This window comes from Jaculus jaculus, chromosome 1, assembly GCF_020740685.1.
Source record: "Jaculus jaculus isolate mJacJac1 chromosome 1, mJacJac1.mat.Y.cur, whole genome shotgun sequence".
In the NCBI taxonomy this organism is placed as follows: domain Eukaryota; kingdom Metazoa; phylum Chordata; class Mammalia; order Rodentia; family Dipodidae; genus Jaculus; species Jaculus jaculus.
This window is the reverse complement of record NC_059102.1, coordinates 51751919-51770506: the sequence shown is the minus strand read 5'-3', so window position 1 is coordinate 51770506 and position 18588 is coordinate 51751919. Positions and strand designations below refer to the sequence as shown.

The 18588-nt window shown below is 34.7% G+C and overlaps 1 protein-coding gene across 1 annotated transcript in view; it reads right to left on the bottom strand.

Moving 5' to 3' along the window:
* Window positions 1-18588, bottom strand: part of Kiaa2026 (KIAA2026 ortholog) — a 110648-nt gene that overhangs the window by 21995 nt on the left and 70065 nt on the right. The window contains exons 4-5 of the mRNA XM_004653181.3: window positions 17098-17177; window positions 7758-7847 (exon numbers count right to left, since the gene is read on the bottom strand). Of these exons, the coding sequence (XP_004653238.2) occupies window positions 7758-7847; window positions 17098-17177 (170 nt within the window). The remainder of the gene's footprint in view (window positions 1-7757; window positions 7848-17097; window positions 17178-18588) is intronic.

Below are 18588 nucleotides of genomic sequence, written 5' to 3'. Positions count from 1 at the left end.
ACCACCATGCCCAGCCAGTTCACTCTTACAAAAGAAGAAAATCTAACAGATACTATGCTATCAGTCTCATTACATATCATAATAGATTTGTACTCTAAAATAACTGACTATATGATAATGTTGATTTGATACCTTGCCATAAGAAAATGGGATATAAATAGAGAAAAGAGGAGAAAAATTGCATAAAGTTATAGTGAAGTTTCTTTTACAGGTGAGGGAAAATAAATATACTTATGCTAGAAGTCATGTTTTATAACATGATTTAAGAACATTTTCCCGATGGGGCTAGAGAGATTGCTCAGTGTTTAAAGTGTTTGCCTGCAAAGCCTAAAGATCCAGGTTTGATTCCCCAGTACCCATGTGAAGCCAGAGGCACATAGTGACACATGTGTCCGGAGTTCAGGTGGAGGCCCTGGTGTGCTCTCTTTTCAGCCTTTCTCTCTCAAATATATATATTAAAAACATTTTTTAAATATTTAAAATTATTTTTAAAAAGAACATTTTCCCATTTACCTATTGAATCATTCTTCACTATGTCTTCAGTTCTTAAGATTATTATATTTCTAAAACTGAGCAATGAAAATTGATAGGCAACTACTAAAAGTAAAAGGAAATAAGAAGCTGGGTGTGGTGGCACATACCTTTAATCCCAGCACTTGGGAGGCAGAGGTCGGAGGATCACTGTGAGTTCAAGGCCACCCTGAGACTACACAGTTAATTCCAGGTCAGCCTTGACCAGAATGAACCCCTACCTCAAAAAACAAAAACAAAAACAACGACAAAATAAAAAGGAGATAAGAAATCATAATGGATCAAAAGAAAAGTAAGACTAAGCTGAAGCTGGATATTTCTTACCTATGTGATGGCATCATAAAAGGTAAGTTAACATTGACCTTCAAAATCTCCATCAAATACAAGTATTCACTGGAAGCATATGATGTTAATACAAGGCTCTCATTATGGGATTTGGGGTAGTATCACTGATTTCTATCCAATTTTCAAAACATTAACTTGTTTTCTCTCCATCAGGAGTTGGTAGCTACAGAGAGGGTCCTCAGCAAATATGGGTTTACACCACGCTTTTGCAACCTCAATACAACTGACATTCGGGACCAGGTTCTTTGTTGTGGGAGAATGTGATGTATATTACAGTATCATTACAAGATAGAATGCTCAGCCTTTGTCCATTAAATGCCAGTATCTCTGACAAAGAAAATGTCTTCAGATATTGCTAAGTCTTCTTATGGGTGTAGAGATGGACAAAGTTGGTAACCACTGGCTTATACAAAACTCTACAACCAAAAAAGTGAGTTATTACCATTTTTAATCTAACCTGATTTATCTGTGTATTTTATTATAAACTGAAGTTATTTTAAGAGCTCAATTAAATGTATTAATATAAAATTCCTTTGTACTTCTTTTTAACATACCTTTTATTTACCATATTCATATGCATTTACTATTTTGAACCTATTTGGGTTTTTTATTAGTTTATTCTTTTATATTTTATTTTCAAGGTAGGGTCTCTCAGTAGCCAAAACTGACCTGAAAGTCACTATGTAGTCTCAGGCTGGCCTTGAACTTGCATTGATTCTCCTATCTCAGCTTTCAGAGTGCTGGGATTAAAGGTGTCCACCACCACACCCAGCCTGTCTGGGTTTTTTGGTACCCCCTTAAATCCTAACATTTTACAAATATTTCCATGTAGAAATATTTAATTTGTACTAGCTATATAATAATCCACTGTATCAATATGGCTTGATTAGTCATCTCCATACTTCTGGACACAGGGACTGTTTTTCAAATTTCAATTACTATAGGTAATCTGCCAAACACACTCCTGGGTAAATTCATTTTGTGCATTTGCACATGTGAGTGGGGGACCAATAAGGACAAAACAAGTTAGACAATCAAGAAAAGAAATCTGGGCATGGTGGCATATGCCTTTAATCCTAGCATTCGGATGGCAGATGTAGGACTGCCATGAGTTAGAGGCCATCCTGAGACTACATAGTGAATTTCAGGTCAGCCCAGGCTATAGCAAGACCCTACCTCAAAAACAAATAAACAACCGAACAACAGGGCTACAGAGGTAGTGGTGAAGGTGTATGCCTGCAAAGCCTAAGGATCTGGGTTCTATTTCCCAGTACCCACATAAAGCCAGATGCACAAGGTAGCACATATATCTGCAAAAATCTGCAGTGGCTAGAGGACCTGACATGGCCAGTCTTTTTCTCAAACAAATAAAAAAGCCCAAACTACATCACTTCAGAATATCAGTATTAAAGAGCTCAGGAGCTTTTTTAACTTTTATAGAAATAACTGAAATCTGCTTTAAACACTGTTAAATGTTAAGGTACTTAACTATTAAGATATATAGTACAAAAGATAAGTCCTTATATTTAAATTTTAGTTCATCTATATTGATAAAACTTTTATTTATCACTATCAATGTCTAACAAATCAGGTAAATTTACTTTAGTGTCCTATCTTTCAGAAAAACAAAATAATTTTGTAGAATAGTGTGTTTTCCAATTAATTAAGCAAAATGTGAATTTTATTAACTAAAGCTACAAAAAATATAAACAATAATAATGTGATCTCTCCTGAAAAACATCACAAAAACTCCAATGATCTAAATGACAAGATGAATTAAAAAGGCTTCATCAAACTACAAATTTTTCTTTATCTCAATTAGTTCTTCACTTTAAGCAAATCTCAGGTAGATCATTAAGTATAGGATTATAGGATCCAAAAGATGTTAAGTACCTCCTAGAACAAGTATACTGAGTAAACTGGAGCAGCTAAAGAATTTTTCTATCTTCAGTTTTCTTAGGAGAATGAGTGAATAATCTAGATTTTTTAAAAAATTGTAATCTTACATTACAATGAATAGCTCATTGACCAAAGCTCTGAGCTGTATGTGTGTGTGTGTGTGTGTGTGTATGTGTGGTGTGTATGTATGCGCAAATACACATACCTGTGCACACACATGAAGAGGCCAGAGGAAGATGTCAGGTGTCCTATAGTATCACTTTTACACCCTATTTCTTGAGGCAGCGTTTCTCATTGATACTGGAGCTTGCACCATTTTTTAATTAAGAATGGCTATCCAAGTCGGGTGTGGTGGCACACGCCTTTAATCCCAGCAGAGGTAGGAAGATTGCCATGAGTTCAAGGCCACCCTGAGACTACATAGTGAATTCCAGACCAGCCTGGACTAGAGTGGAAAGCCAAGCCCCGCCCGCAAAAAAAAAAAAAAAAAAGAATGGCTATCCATTGCTGGGCATGGTGGTGCACACCTTTAATCCCAGCACTTGGGAGGGGGGAGGTCAGAGGTAGGAGGATCACTATGAGCTCGAGGCCACCCAGAGACTACATACTGAATTCCAGGCCAGCCTGGGCCAGAGTGAGACCCTACCTCGAAAAATTAAAAAAATAAAATAAAATAAAAAGAATGGCTATCCAGAGACACCCAGGGATCCTCCTGTTTCTGCCCACTCAACAATGGAGTTACAGGTGTGCAACAGCTACATCTGTGGCTTTGTGCAAGGCTACCTGCTCTCTTAACCTAGTGTATTGCTAGGACAAAAATATAGACACACATAAGACATGACAACTGACAGACAGCTTGGCAATAAGAGACAGGCCAAAAGCAAAAGTACCAAGAAAAGCCTTCAAAATATATGGGTATCTATTTAATTCAAACAACTGATATCAGTACTAACTGATATCAATTTTACAGTAATAATACAATTATTAATATTTATACTGATGATGCTCATTAAGGGTTCAATTATCCCCAATCTGAGGCTAGTCATGAATGGAGCCCAACCAAAAAAAAAAAAAAAAATCACTAGCTCTCTTAAAAAAAAAAAATTATGAACTCTTTTGGTGATTTATTTATTTTTTAGATTTTATTTTTATTTATTTGTTCACTAGAGACAGATAGAAAGAGAGAGAGAGAGAGAGAGGGGGGGGGGGGGAGAGAATGGGCAAACCAGGGCCTCTAGCCAATGCAAATGAACTCCAGATGCATGTGCCACTATTACGTGGGACCTGGAGAATTGAACCTGAGTCTTTAGGCTTCACAGGTATGCGCCTTAATTGCTAAACTATCTCTCCAGCCCTGATTAATTGATTGATTGATTTGGTTTTTAAGGTAGGGCTTCAATCAAGCCTAGGCTGATCTGGTATTCAACATGTAGTCTCAAAGTGGCCTCGAACTCATGGCAATCCTCCTCCCTCTGCCTCCAGAGTGCTGAGATTAATGGTGTGTACTACCGTGCCTGGCATTTTTTTTTTCTTGTAACTCAATTGTGTAGTTTTCAAGAGTGAACTCTGTTAGATGACAACAACATGTCAAACTGTAAAGAGGTTAGACACACATGGACCATTAAAATAAGGATAGCAGTAAGCATTTGCTTACTAAAAAATGTCAGTTAAGTGGAACACTTTATTAAAATGATATAAATATAAACCTGTATTAAATCAGAAAATTAGTTCTCAATAAACTTAATGTCTGACTAACACTTATATTCAGTATCAGATTTTTTTTTAAAAAAGGAATAATCTTGAGATACAAGCTTTTTTTTTTTCTTTATGCTATGTGGTCATTTCACTGAAGGCTGAAATTATCTGTTTATGTGAACAATCCTTTAAGAAAGTTAAGCCAAGGGAAAAAATTCTTATCACATGTTGATAAATTCACTAAAACTATTCTTTTTAAGTACAGTTCCAGGAATGACTTTTTCTTGAAGGGTGGAAAACAAATATTAAAAGCAGTATGCAAATACCAGGGACCATGAACAAGGTTAAAAACAAAAAATAACCCATTAAGCCTTATATATATTAAGTATGTCTTCAAGAACTACACTGTCAAATATTTTTTATTTTATTTATTTATTTATTCATTTGACAGAGAAAGGGAGGGAGGAAGGGGGGAGAGAGAGAGACAGAGATAGAGAGAATGAGAATGAATAAGCTTGTGCCAGAGCCTCCAGCCACTGCAAATGAACTCCACACATGTGCACCCCCTTGTACACCTGGCTAACATGGGTCCTGGAGAATTGAGCCTGGGTCCTTTGGCTCTGCAGGCAAATGCCTTAACTGTTAAGCCATCCCTCCAGCCCCTATCAAATATTTATAGTTTCTTTTAGTTTTTTTTTCCCAATTGGATTTTCTGAACAAAGAGAATATGCTAATATCTCACTTCTACTTCACCTATGGAAGTGAGGTAGATAGCTTTACAGTAAAATCCTAGAGCACTTCCAAAGGTCTTTTTCTCCTGTAACAAACACATGCAGCAAATACTTAAATCACCTATGCAAGACACAACAAAAAGTCAAAATGACCACAAGGAACAAATTAAAGCCATGTTATTTTTGTTTATTTTTATTTATTTATTTGAGAGTGATGGACAGAAAGAAAGAGGCAGAGAGAGAGAGAGAGAGAGAGAGAGAGAGAGAGAGAGAGAGAGAGAGAGAAAGAGAGAGAATGGGCATGTCAGGGCCTCCAGTCACTGCAAATGAACTCCAGATGCGTGTGACCCCTTGTGCATCTGGCTAACGTGGGTCCTGGGGAATGGAGCCTCGATCTGGGGTCCTAAGGCTTCACAGGCAAGCACTTAACTGCTAAGCCAACTCTACAGCCCCCATGTTTTTGTTTTAAAGCATTTTTATTTATTTTCAAGCAGAAAGAAAAGAGAAAGACAGAGGGAGGGAGGGAGGGAAAGAAAGGGTTCACCAGAGTCTGTAGCCACTGTGAATAACTCCAGATGCATGCGCCATCATGTACATCTGGCTTACATGGGTACTGGGAATCAAACCTGGGTCTTTAGGCTTCACAGGCAAGCACTTAAACCACTAAAAAATTTCTCCAGCCTCTAAAGTTATTTTTAAACTACAGCAAAAAAAATATTTAGCATATTTATGTATAGAAATCTGCTTAGTTATGAAATATAGGTACCTAACTAAAAACAAATGGCTTTTGCAAAAACTTCAATTGTACTGATTTTTAAAATACAATATTCTTTCCTACTGTGAATATGAACACGAAGCACTGAATAATCTTAAAAAAACTTCTAGCTATAAAGAAAATGTTCTCATATAAATTTCATTTGTGAAATATATGTGGGAAATTATAATAAAATAGTCTCCTACATCGAGACTTCCCAGATTAAAAACAAGCAGCATATATGAAACATAGGGGCCTAAGCCATTTTTAAATGGAAATATTTTTGAAATATATAGTTTCCCCCATTCTCTGATGTCAAGTGTATTTTTTTTTTTTTTCTAACTGATGACCATTACTGTGAACAACTTCAGTTCTTAATTAAACCAAGACTCTTAGGAGTATTACATGAGAGACTTCTGAAATATTTAAGGTTCTTTCACTTTAGTATTAAATAATTTCAGAAGCTTGTATTTTTAACAGTAGTTCAGGCTCATCCCTTCAGTATGCTACCAACATCCTTTTCCTAACAGCTTGTAAAATGACTACTACAAATCAGCTGATATCAAACTTGCTGAATCACCAATGATATTTTATACATGTTTATATCAACAGGTTCTGAACATTTAAACTAAGAGTGGCTTCATGATATTTTCAAGGCATAAAGCAAATACCTTTTAAAAATGATTTCTTCAGTTTGAAGGTGTATAGTTATGTTGTGAAGCTAAGATAAAACCCAACTATAAATGCCAGGTAATTAGATGTTATTCATTTAATATAACAATGTGGAACCCTTTTCCAAGGTGGGGAATATATCATGCCTTAATACTAAACTCTCTCAAGAACATTAAAAAAAGTTAGAGGGCTGGAGAGATGGCATAGAAGTTAAGGTGCTTGCTTGCAAAGCCAAAGGACCCAGATTCGATTCCCCAGGACCCACATAAGGTCAGATGCACAAGGCAGTGGATGTGTCTGGAGTTCATCTGCAGTGGCTGAAAGCCCTGAAACACCCATTCTCATTCTCAATCTCTCTTCCTCCCCTCTTAAATAAATAAATAAAAATTTTAGAAAAGTTTGTTTAAAAAAGATAATTAAGGATTATGAATTGAGTACTGTAAAAATTAATTTAAAAAATCTATCAGCCAATAAAAGTTTTTTAAAAGGTCACCTTGGTAATAATAAAAAGTATTGGGAGCCTGACTGAACAACTTATATCTGCTTTCATATTATACTTAATTTTAACAGAGGAGAAGAGATGGCTTAGCAGTTAAGGCGCCTGCCTTTGAAGCTTAAAGATCCAGGTTCATTCCCAAGTACCCACGTAAAGCCAGATACACAAGGTTGAATGTGCATTTGGAGTTTGTTTGCAGTGGCTGGAAGCCCTAGTGCTCCCATTCTCTCTCTCTCTCTCTCAGATACATAAATATTAAAAAAGTTTTCTAAAAAAAAATGAATTACTTTGAAATAAACTTCCATTAAATATGCATAATTAAGACTGTTTGAAAGATAAGCATCATCTAAAAATTATCCATCAAAACAGTCCACCAGTAAACTGGGAAATATATAAAACTTTACTTGATGTAAACCAGGCAAAGAAAATGAATTTTCTTGCCTCTGATACCATCTTTGTGTATTAAAAATGAAAACTAGACCACATGGGGGAAATAAAAGAAACACTATTTCTATCTTTCATTGCAAATTTCCATGTAATCCAGGAGAACAAGCTTTTAAAAGGCTTTAGGAAAAAAGAAGGAATAAATTTTAATGCTGAGAATAATAGACAGAACTTTTGGATTAACACCTACCGATTTTTTTCTACTGTTTTCCAGATCTTTGAGTTCATTCTCGATTTTTGTGATTAATTCCCTGAGTTCATCAAGATTAGTGCAAATAAGCTAAAATAAAACACAAAAACACAGCTTGATAACACATAATATAAAACACCAAAATGTGGTAACAGAAGCTTTATTTAACATACACTTAAATTCACAACAATTTTTCTCTGTAGTATTAAAAACAAGGAAAGCTCCACAGTTTTTATTTTGAGAGATATTTACTTTGGATGTATGTGCTTCTGGCTTAGTATAAAATAACCTAAAATTTCAATATTGGTGATCTCATCCCACATCCCTACCTTTGTTTGTTTTATAATCCAGTCATTTTATTATAAAGTTTCAGTCCAGAATGACAAAGATCTGGAAACTCGCTCTAGATTTCACATGTGCTATATTACCCTTAGGAAACATTCCATCAGGCAGACTCCTAGCAGGTGAAGAGATGAACCCCTGGAGAACTGTTTTATTGTCCCTTTGCTTTAAGAAACATTCCATCAGGCAGTCTCCTAGCGGGTGAATAGAAGCAGCTCTGGAGACCATTTTATTTTCCCTTTGCTTTGGTTTGCTAAGTAGTAACTGAACATCTCTTAGCGATTGCTGTTAATCATGCTAGAAAAGAAGGACTGTAATGACACGTGCTGTATTAATATACATCCTTAACATGAACTTAATAGTTATTATTATTATTATTTTTTTTGCTTGGTTTTTTTTGAGACAGGGTATCACTATGTAACCCAGACCAGCCTCAAGCTTGTGATCTTCCTGCTTCAGCCACCCATGTCTGTTCTGGGATTTCAGGTGTACGCCATCACACTCAACAGTTTTTAAATAAAACCATCAGAAAATGCAATGTCTCTTTCCTTCCACACATTTGTGGTCCATTTTAATTTACTTTGGTAACAATAACAAAAGGCCTAAATGATTGTTACTTAGTTATTAAGTAAGCTAGCTTGGTTTAATTACAAAGGTTTAAACAGTAAAGTATCAGCAAAGATAACAAAAATATTACTAATTCCACTTTAGATTTTGTAAAATTATATGGAGCTTTTCCAAAGAGTAGAATGTATTTAGCATTTCCCTGAAGTCATTTAAGCAAGTTGAAAGCACCCTTTGTGAAATGGAAATAAAAGATTATGAAACAAAATTGCATCTATACAGAGATGAAAAGTTTCAGATCAAAGTAAGTCTTGTTGGAATGTTTATAATGTTTTAACTTAAAATTCTTATAAATTATTAAATCAATTTTAATTGTCCCTATATATGTATTAATTAATGTTTATATATAACCACTGTTTTCCTAAAAAGGCACACTTTCTTTTCCTATTATTTTTTTTAAGACTGAATCTCACTCTGTAGCCCAGTCTGTCCTGAACTCACTGTGTACACCAGGCTGTCCTTAAATTCAGGGTGCTCACCTGCCTTGACCTCCTCAGTGCTGGGATTACAGGCATGAGCCACCATGCCTGGACTATATTTTCTTTTTTCTATTAAGTGATACAAATATGAGATGGGGAACGCATAAACTAATTTTATTATTAGGCTTTATCCTAACAAAAAATCTCATGTTCAGTCTGATAGATTAAGAAAAAAATCATCACAACTATTATGTTATAATTATTAGTAACAAATACTAAAAATTTTATTTATAAAACTTCAAAGTATAAGCAAGTTAGGGTAAATATTTATGTAAGCAATCTAAGTTAAATATTTTTTAAGCACAGGATGTTGTTCAGTGGTAAAAAACAATAACAATTTCCGAGTAGAAAATATTATACAATGATGTGATAGGAGAGTACAGCTTGTATTTATTAGAAATCATATATTCCAATTTGCTAATGGTTCTAAAAGAAATGCAAGGCTGGGGGTGTGGCTCAGTGGTAGAGCACTTGCCTAAGATGTGCAAGTCCCTGAGTTCATTTCCCAGTATTGCAAAAATAAAAATAAAATACTTTTTTTTTAAAAAAAAGAAGAAATGCAGATGGCCAAGCAATGGATTGGCCAATTATGTAAGTAATTCTAAAACCAGATTATCTCTTCAGCCTTTACTGTATCCATAAAGCCATATTACAATGTTGGTCCAACAGCAGGTTTTTAGTAAGTACTTATCGAAGACTCAATTTATTTGTTCATCTATTATTATTACTGCTACATCCAATTTTGTCCCACATCCTGAGGATGTCAAAATCCCTTTCCACTTAACTTCACATATTGGTTAGTATCACAGCATATATTTCTCATTTGCACAGGTGGCAAAGCTCATAGGAAAGTAGAAAGGCTAGCTGACTAGATTGACCAAAGAATCTTGTCTCAGCTTCCCAAATACTGGGAGTATAGGCAGGCTGCTACATCTATCCAGCATTCATGTGGGTGCTGGGGATCTGACCTCTGGTCCTCACCCTTGTGAGGCAAGTGTTTTAGTCACTGAGTTATCATCCAGCACTATTTAAGAAAAATAATAGTAAAATCTTTAAACTCAAGTCAAATGCTGCTTTTAAAAATAGACATCAGCCAGGTGTGGTGTCACACGTCTTTAATCTCATCACTTAGGAGGCAGAGGTAGGAGGATTGCCGTGAGTTCGAGGCCACCCTGAGACTATACAGTGGATTCCAGGTTAGCCTGGGCTAGAGTGAGACCCTACATCAAACAAACAAAAAAAAAGAGAGACATCAGTTGGGCAAGGTGGTGCTTGCCTTTAATCCCAGCACTCCGCAGGCTGAGTTTGAGGCCAGCCTGGGCTACAAAGTGAGTTCCAGCCTCAAGAAAGGAAAGAAAGAAAGAAAGAAAGAGAGAGAGAGAGAGAGAGAGAGAGAGAGAAAGAGAGACAAAGAGAGACAAAGAGAGAGGAAGAGAGAGGAAGAGAGAGAGAGGAAGAAAGAGAGAAAGAGAGAGAGAAAAAGAGAAAGAAGGGCTGGAGAGATGGCGTAGCGGTTAAGCGCTTGCCTGTGAAGCCTAAGAAGCCCGGTTCTAGGCTCGATTCCCCAGGACCCAAGTTAGCTAGATGCACAAGGGGGCGCACGTGTCTGGAGTTCATTTGCAGTGGCTGGAGGCCCTGGCGCGCCCATTCTCTCTCTCCCTCTTACTCTCTCTGTCTCTCTCAAATAAATAAACAAAATCAACAAAAAAACGAGAAAGAAAAAGATAGATTAGACTCAATCCAGTAAGTAAAATTCATTTTATTAAGGAGAACAGATGCATTTTTTGGAACAAAGCAAAGCATCTTATTCAAACCCTTTTTTGCTAAACATGATAGCACACGCCTTTAATTCCAGCACTTGGAAGGAAGACATAGGAGGACTGTTAGGAGTTCAAGCCAGCTTGGTACTACAGAGTGAGTTCCAGATCAGCCTGGGCTAGACAGAGTGAGATCTAACTCAAAAAAACAAAAACAAAAACACAATTTAAATATAAAAATAACTCTATTTTTCCCAGTAGCTTGAGTTACATCCAGGTAATACTGCAAACACTTACTACATAATAAAAAATTCCTTATTTAATTGCTTAAATCATGCAAAATTATGCCATTTTGCTAGGAACTCAATGTTTGAAATATACTTAATTAAAAACATAAGATATTGTGCCAAATTAAAAAATACACAGTATGTATTAAAAGAAAGATAAAATTTAAGCCATCAGAAAAAAAGCAAATATATCTAAACAAAATAAGATTATTTTCACCATTATCCTAATAAGAAGATTCCATGGTCTATTATAAAAATTGTAGGCAAAATACTAAATATATGATACAAATTAAAGATTTATACTGTATTTAAATAAAATTTAGCACTCATTAAAGCCATGCTGACAGAAAAATTACTTTTTTTTTTTTTTTTTCCCAATGTAGGGTCTCACTCTAGCCCAGACAGACCTGGAATTTACTATGTAGTCTCAGAGTGGTCTGGAATGCATGGCAATCCACTTACCTCTGCCTCCCAAGTGCTGGGATTACAGGCATGAGCTACCACATCTGGCTGTTTTTTTTTTTGTTTTTTTCTTTAAATTTAGATAGGATCTCCTCTAGCCCAGGTTGACTTTAAATTTACTATGTAGTCTCAGGCTGGCCTCAAACTCACAGTGATCCTCCTACCACTGCCTCATGAATGCTGGGATTAAAGGCATGAGCCACCATGACCAGCTGAAATTACTTATTTCTTTCTTTTTTTTTTTTTTGGTTTCTTGAGGTAGGGTCTCACTGTAGCCCAGGCTGACCTGGAATTCACTACAGAGTCTCAAGGTGGCCTCGAACTCATGGCAATCCTCCTCCTCTGCCTCCTGAGTGCTGGGATTAAAGGTGCGTGCCACCACGCCTGGCTGTAATTACTTACTTCTTATGAGTATGTGATGTCAGCAATGATGACAAATTATGGCAAATAAGAGATATCACTTCTGACATGAAAATAAAATAATTTCTGACAAGTTAATAAAACATTTTAATAATGTATAATTAAAAATGGTTCTTTCAATGCACTGTATTTAAAAAGTTGATAGATTTTCAAGAATCAAAATCTCTGCTATAGAGAAACAAAAAGTTAAAAATACTCAGTTTAAGAGCAGCAATTAAAATTATGACTCAATCCACAGGTTTTATTGCATAGTTTCTCCACTAGTTAGGTAGAACATTTGTTCTTTTTCAGATTATGTTAAGGCTCATGAGTATGTTTATAACAATACTGCTATGTAAGTCTATGTGGATTTCCTCTGCAAAATAACCTATAGAATGTACTACACATAGGGAGCAGATGCAAGTACAAATTACATTTTTATTTTCTTTCTTTTTTTTTTTTTGTTACCAGTGAAAAGCAGAGCCATGGTAACTAGAGCTGTTAAATCATTTTTAGAAACTTGACACACCAACTTTTAGGAACACTTTCACAACTTTCTGTCATAATTATGTACAAAAGACAATTCATATACTATTAGATATATCATAAATATTGAACTTGTTAAAAGGCTTTTAGGAGAAACATGATTTTTAGCTTTGAGTCCAATAGTCTTATATTATAAAACTGATAATGTAAAAACAATTTAATAAATCATAACTGCTAAGTTTTATTAAAAACTTAAATCATCAATATCTAACCATTTGAAATAAAATATTTTGCTGTATTTTGCAATTACTGCTGATAAAAAAGCCCCAACATTTCCCCTAAATACCAAATGTATACCAATTATTATCTTAGAATGAGAATAAGCTCAAGGTTTCACTCTACATTCAAACATATTACTTGATTTTTCACCTTTCAAATTTTTACATTTTAATCATGTGCCACTTTCATAAGACCAAATCTAAAATATATTACAATGTCTTAAGTACCTAGAGAAAATGCTAAGGTAATCAGTAGATGTTTATTAGCCAAATTCCAATTGTTTTTCCTATTTATAATGCAGAACTTTTCATGAGAAGCATCTATTCTTATTTGAGAAATAAATAATAATAGCTAAAAGAGTAAACTGTGTAACTTATTTTTAGTTAATTTTTTTTTGTTTGTTTTTGTTTTTTGAGGTAGGGTCTCACTCTAGCCTAGGCTGACCTGGAATTCACTATGGAGTCTCAGGGTGGCCTCGAACTCACGGTGATCCTCCTACCTCTGCCTCCCGAGTGCTGGGATTAAAGGCGTGCGCCACCACGCCCGGCTCTAAACTATGTAATTTAATTCTTACAACAACTCTAACTATTATTTCCCTTCTGTATAGGGGGTAACACACAGAGGTTAGCTTACCTAAAGTTACAGAGTTAGTAAGTGAAAGACCTGGCATTTAAACTCAAGTAGCCTAGTCACAAAGTCCATATGCTTAACCACTATGCAGATTATTGGTATCCGCTTAACTTACTGACTTAAGGTCTTTGGAAGATGAACTTTACAATTCTTCACTTTTAATAAAGACATCATATTATTTTTATACTACTGAAAGTTAAGTAGGAATGGTGATAAAATCATCTTACAGGGGTATATGTTAAGATGCATATATAAACATGGGTGCTCCAAAAGCAAATAAGGCAAATCAAGTCAAAACACTGTAAAATAAAAAGTAGTTGAGGTCAAAAGAGGTTATTACTATTTCAGTTCACTAGGAATTAAAATACAATCTTTCAACTTGTTTCTCTCTAAGCATATTTTCTATTATTTCAAATACCAGTCTATTGTGAAAAGGGTCAAGTTTGACAAAAGGGATTTTAGGGGCTGGAGAGATGGCTCAGCAGTTAAGGTGCATGCCTACAGACTCTAACAATCCAGCTTCAATTCCCCTGTGCCCAAATAAAGCCAGATGTGTCTCTAGTTTGTCTGCAGCCTTGGCTCATCTATTCTCTGTCTTTCTTCTCCCTGTCTCTCTTTCTGCTTGCAAATAAATATTTTAGGAAGAAAAGGGGATTTAGTATTTTAGTATCAAAACTTAAAAAAAAATTTCAGCAATAAGATGATTTAGAATGGATACTATGAGAACAATCTTTGATTTAAATATTTCTATTACTCTCAATATTAACAACAAAGGGGCTAACATATAAACTAGGAAGACAAAAATTCACTTCTTTATATAATTGTTATTTTCAAAGCTTTACAGTGTGTGAAGTTTGCTAATCATCACTGTTACCTTCATGTTAGTCTTTCATTCTTTTTGTTTGTTCTCTGAGGCAGTGTTTCACTCTAGCTCAGGCTGACCTGGAATTCACTATGTAGTCTCCAAGTGGCCTTGAACTGTGACTCCAGAGTGCTGAGATTAAAGGCATGTGTCACCACGCCCAGTTTCTTTATTTTATTCATTAGTTTATATGAAGCAAATGACTCTTACAGTTGCCAGTTTCGTTTATGAATCATCCATGCTATTGATATCATAAACTAGAAATAAGAATCCCTATTCTCCTGAGACATTTTCTCCACCTTAGCTTGACAAACACCTAACCAACACCCCTCCCCAACATACATACATATACATGCCTTAAGAACCGGGAAAGGGGCTTTATTTATTTTGAATGGCTCAACCTAGCAAAACATGCACTTTTGACCTTAAGTTTCTAAGAGTGGTAAGCCAGTGGTCAATAATGAACTAAAAGTATCACTTTAAACAAGGTCTTCAAACTTTTTTTTCCATGGCTCAGAACCAAAAATACATTTTGCAGTACATATCATTCTCTGCATACACACATCTGAAACCAAAATTTTTAAAACAGCATGTATGACTATACATATTCACATTCATATATGTGACACACTGATAAGTTCCATTTTAATTTTGTCAACATAAAAAACAAAGTAGGTCAGGGGCTGGAGAGATAGATGGCCTAGAGGTTCAAGCACTTGCCTGCAAAAAGCCTAGGGACTCAGGTGTAATTTCCCAGTACCCACACAGGGTGGATGCACAAGGTGGCACATGCATCTGGAGTTCATGTGCAGTGAGTGGCTAGAGGCCCTGGCACATCCAAAATAAGTTTTATTTATTTATTTTGTTAAAAAAAAAAAAAGGCTGGAGAGATGGCTTAGCGATTAAGCATTTGCCTGTAAATCCTAAAGACCCCAGTTTGAGGCTCAATTCCCCAGGACCTACGTTAGCCAGATGTACAAGGTGGCGCACATGACTGGAGTTTGTTTGCAGTGTGGCTGAAGGCCCTGGTGCGTCCATTCTCTCTCTCTCTTTCTCTATGCCTCTTCCTCTCTGTTGCTCTCAAATAAATAAATAAAAGTAAACAAAAAAAAATTTTAAGTAGGTCATGCTAGGATGCTGGGTGCGGTGATGCACACCTTTAATTCTAGCATTCAGTAGGCATAGGTAGGAGGATTGCCATGAGTTCAAGGCCACTCTCAGACTACATAGTGAATTCCAGGTCAGCCTAGACTAGAGTGAAATCCTACCTTGAAAAACCAAAAGGGGTAGGTCATATAAGTCACCCACTTGATTTCTTTCATTACTAAAATATACTTGCAAGTATACAAAATACTATCTATACGGTTTTTATTCTTTATTACTTGTAAAGGTCTACCCATTGCTATAGGAACATGAAAAAATACTTTAAAAAAAGTCCAGATCTGTCCTAAGATTTGTATTTCCATATTGAGGAATTAAGGGAAAAAATAGCTGAGCAGGAGAAAACAGTGAAGGCTAGCATGACATTGGTAGAAACATAAGGATACAACACCATAGCATTAATGTTACAAGCAATGAAATAATAGAAAACATTCTACCAAACTGTAAATTTTTTATTAGATATGCTGTAACTAAAACTATATAAAAAGATCGTGTAGAAATATTTGCAAATCATCCTGCAAGTGTCATTAAAAATATTATACTTTAAAATACATCTATTTTTTACTGCTTATTTAAAAATACTTTTTATCAACTACCAATCTTCTACAAATAGTAGTTTTACTGAAAATATATGTCTAAATTTTCTGGATATATATTTTTAGATAAATAGATAGATAGAGATATATCAAGACTGCACATTATTTTTTTCAGAATTATTACCCCTTTATATTCATCCCTAGAAATAACTACAAAGTTACCTCTAAAAAGCAATTATAAATTTCATCTTAACATTATTTTTCACTTTTAGCAATAAGGTATAATCTTATAAAACTTTTGTAAATAGACTGGACAAACTACAACAAAGAAAATTTAAAGAAAGATCTATTTTTTGAAGAAAACACTTTTAAAAAATAATATTAATATTAATAATATTAATTATGGTAAGATTGCTTATTTGTAATATTAGTTATAAGCAAAAACTACACATATGGCAATATAGACAATATTTTGGAAGAAATGTTAAAGACCATTCCATTTAACTTTTTGAATATTCTCTCTATATATTACATATGTAGCTAAGAGTGAAAATACTTCTTTTTGAAGGTAATCAGTCTACAATTTCTCTATTTCTCAAATGAGTGTGCATGGGTTAGCAAGGCAATATTATTATGTATAAATTATGATTTTTTTAGAAGACATTGACTTACATATTTGCTTATATATTTAGGAATGTATGCATATAAATAAATATAGAGGAGGGAGACATGTGCATATATATTTCTATTAACCTGCTTCTACAAAAGTTAGTACAAGTTGGCATATTAAAAATATCCTCAGAGAATTTTGACTATCCAGAGAGAAAAAGAGGTTAAAAAGATTATGATATACTAGCAGATTGTTTCTTCCTTATAATCTGTACTTGTCAAGAAAAAAATTTTTGCTGAAATACAATAAACTACAATGAAAGAGTATGTGTTACAGTTTCTTGAAATTCAGGCAGTCTCTCAAGGATTAAAACAAACACGGAAACAAAATTAAACTAAAAAACTTGAGACAAGGTGAAACATTTACCTGAAATTCTGGTACAGTAGGTGACTTTGTGACAGTTTTCCTCTTCTTTGTGACTGCTTTTTTAGATATGGATTTTTTTCCTTTCAAGATTAAAAGAGAAAAGCTTCATAATGCTGTTTACAGCACTTCATTAACAAAAGTCAAAATAGATACAGCCTTGAAAGTTAAATTATAACTAACAGATGGCCGCTAGTAAGTCAGATGAAAATAATGAATCAAAACAAGCCCCAGTAAAAGCAAATATTAAGCTACCTATAACAGACACATTAAAAATGCTATTTCTTTAAATAGTAAGAACCAAACTATTATGATCTTCCTTATGAAGAATAAATGCCAAAGTTTATCAAAATAAGATTACGCAAGAAAACCACAAAATACTTTGCTCAGTTAAAGTCTACACTCGCAACTGTAGTAAGACTACCCAGGAAAAACAGCCTTACCTTTAACAGTAACTTCTGCAGTCAGGAACCCCTGTTAAGAACCCTACCTAAAGAATACGGACTCTAGCCAACATACAGTAAAAACTTTCTTAGTAGTTTCAGAATATCAAGTTTTTCTATCCCATTAGTTCCACGTTTGTTTAATAAATAGGCTTCCCTTGGCAATATTCAATATCCAGAGTTTTAGAAGGTAAAGTGTAACTAGTAATTTGTGGTCTCAGAAATCACTAGGAAAAATAAATTGCATATTCTTAAGGAAATCCAATGTGTAGCACACATTTAAAGCTTATCTACTTCTTCATATTTAACTTGACAAAAGAAGATATGTACATGCATAAAACTTCTATTTTTATAGTAAGGGACATGTATTCCAGGCTGACCTTGAACTTTTGATCCTTCTCCTTCTGCCTCCTGAGTGTTGAAGCTACAGGAATAAGACCCTGTGCTTTTGCTAGGAATCAAACTTAGGACTCTGCATGCTTGGCAGGCACTCTACCAAGAACTACCTCCCTAACTCCTCTAATTATCATTAAAAAATCTTTACATTCTGTATTCATTCATGAGCACAACTTACTCCTAACACTGCAATGCATTTCATATAAGCTCTGGTAAATTCTCAGTTCATTCTAGCAGCCACTTGAATGACTCTAGAAGTGCAGGCACTTACTAGTTCAGTTCATTAGTCATATGATGCCTAAGTGCTAGTGACTCCCTAGGTGCAGAACTACAACAGTAGTTCTGTAGTGGTTTTAAGATTTCAAATTAAGCTGTGTGAATTTAAATATAGCCACCTACTTAGTAGCTGTATGACCCTGCAAAACTTTTTTCTGTGAAGGAGAATAGTACTTATTTCTTGAGAATTTTACTTATTTTTTTTTTTTTTTTGCTTTAGTTATGGTGAGAAAAAATTCTAACAGAAAATCTTTTTTTAAAACCTTCAAATTCTTTTTCTCACTCCTTTATTATAGTTCTTGTTCATACATCTTCTGTGCTACCATTCTCCTTTTATACAAATCAAAGACTATAATACTTATCATAGTATAATAACTTA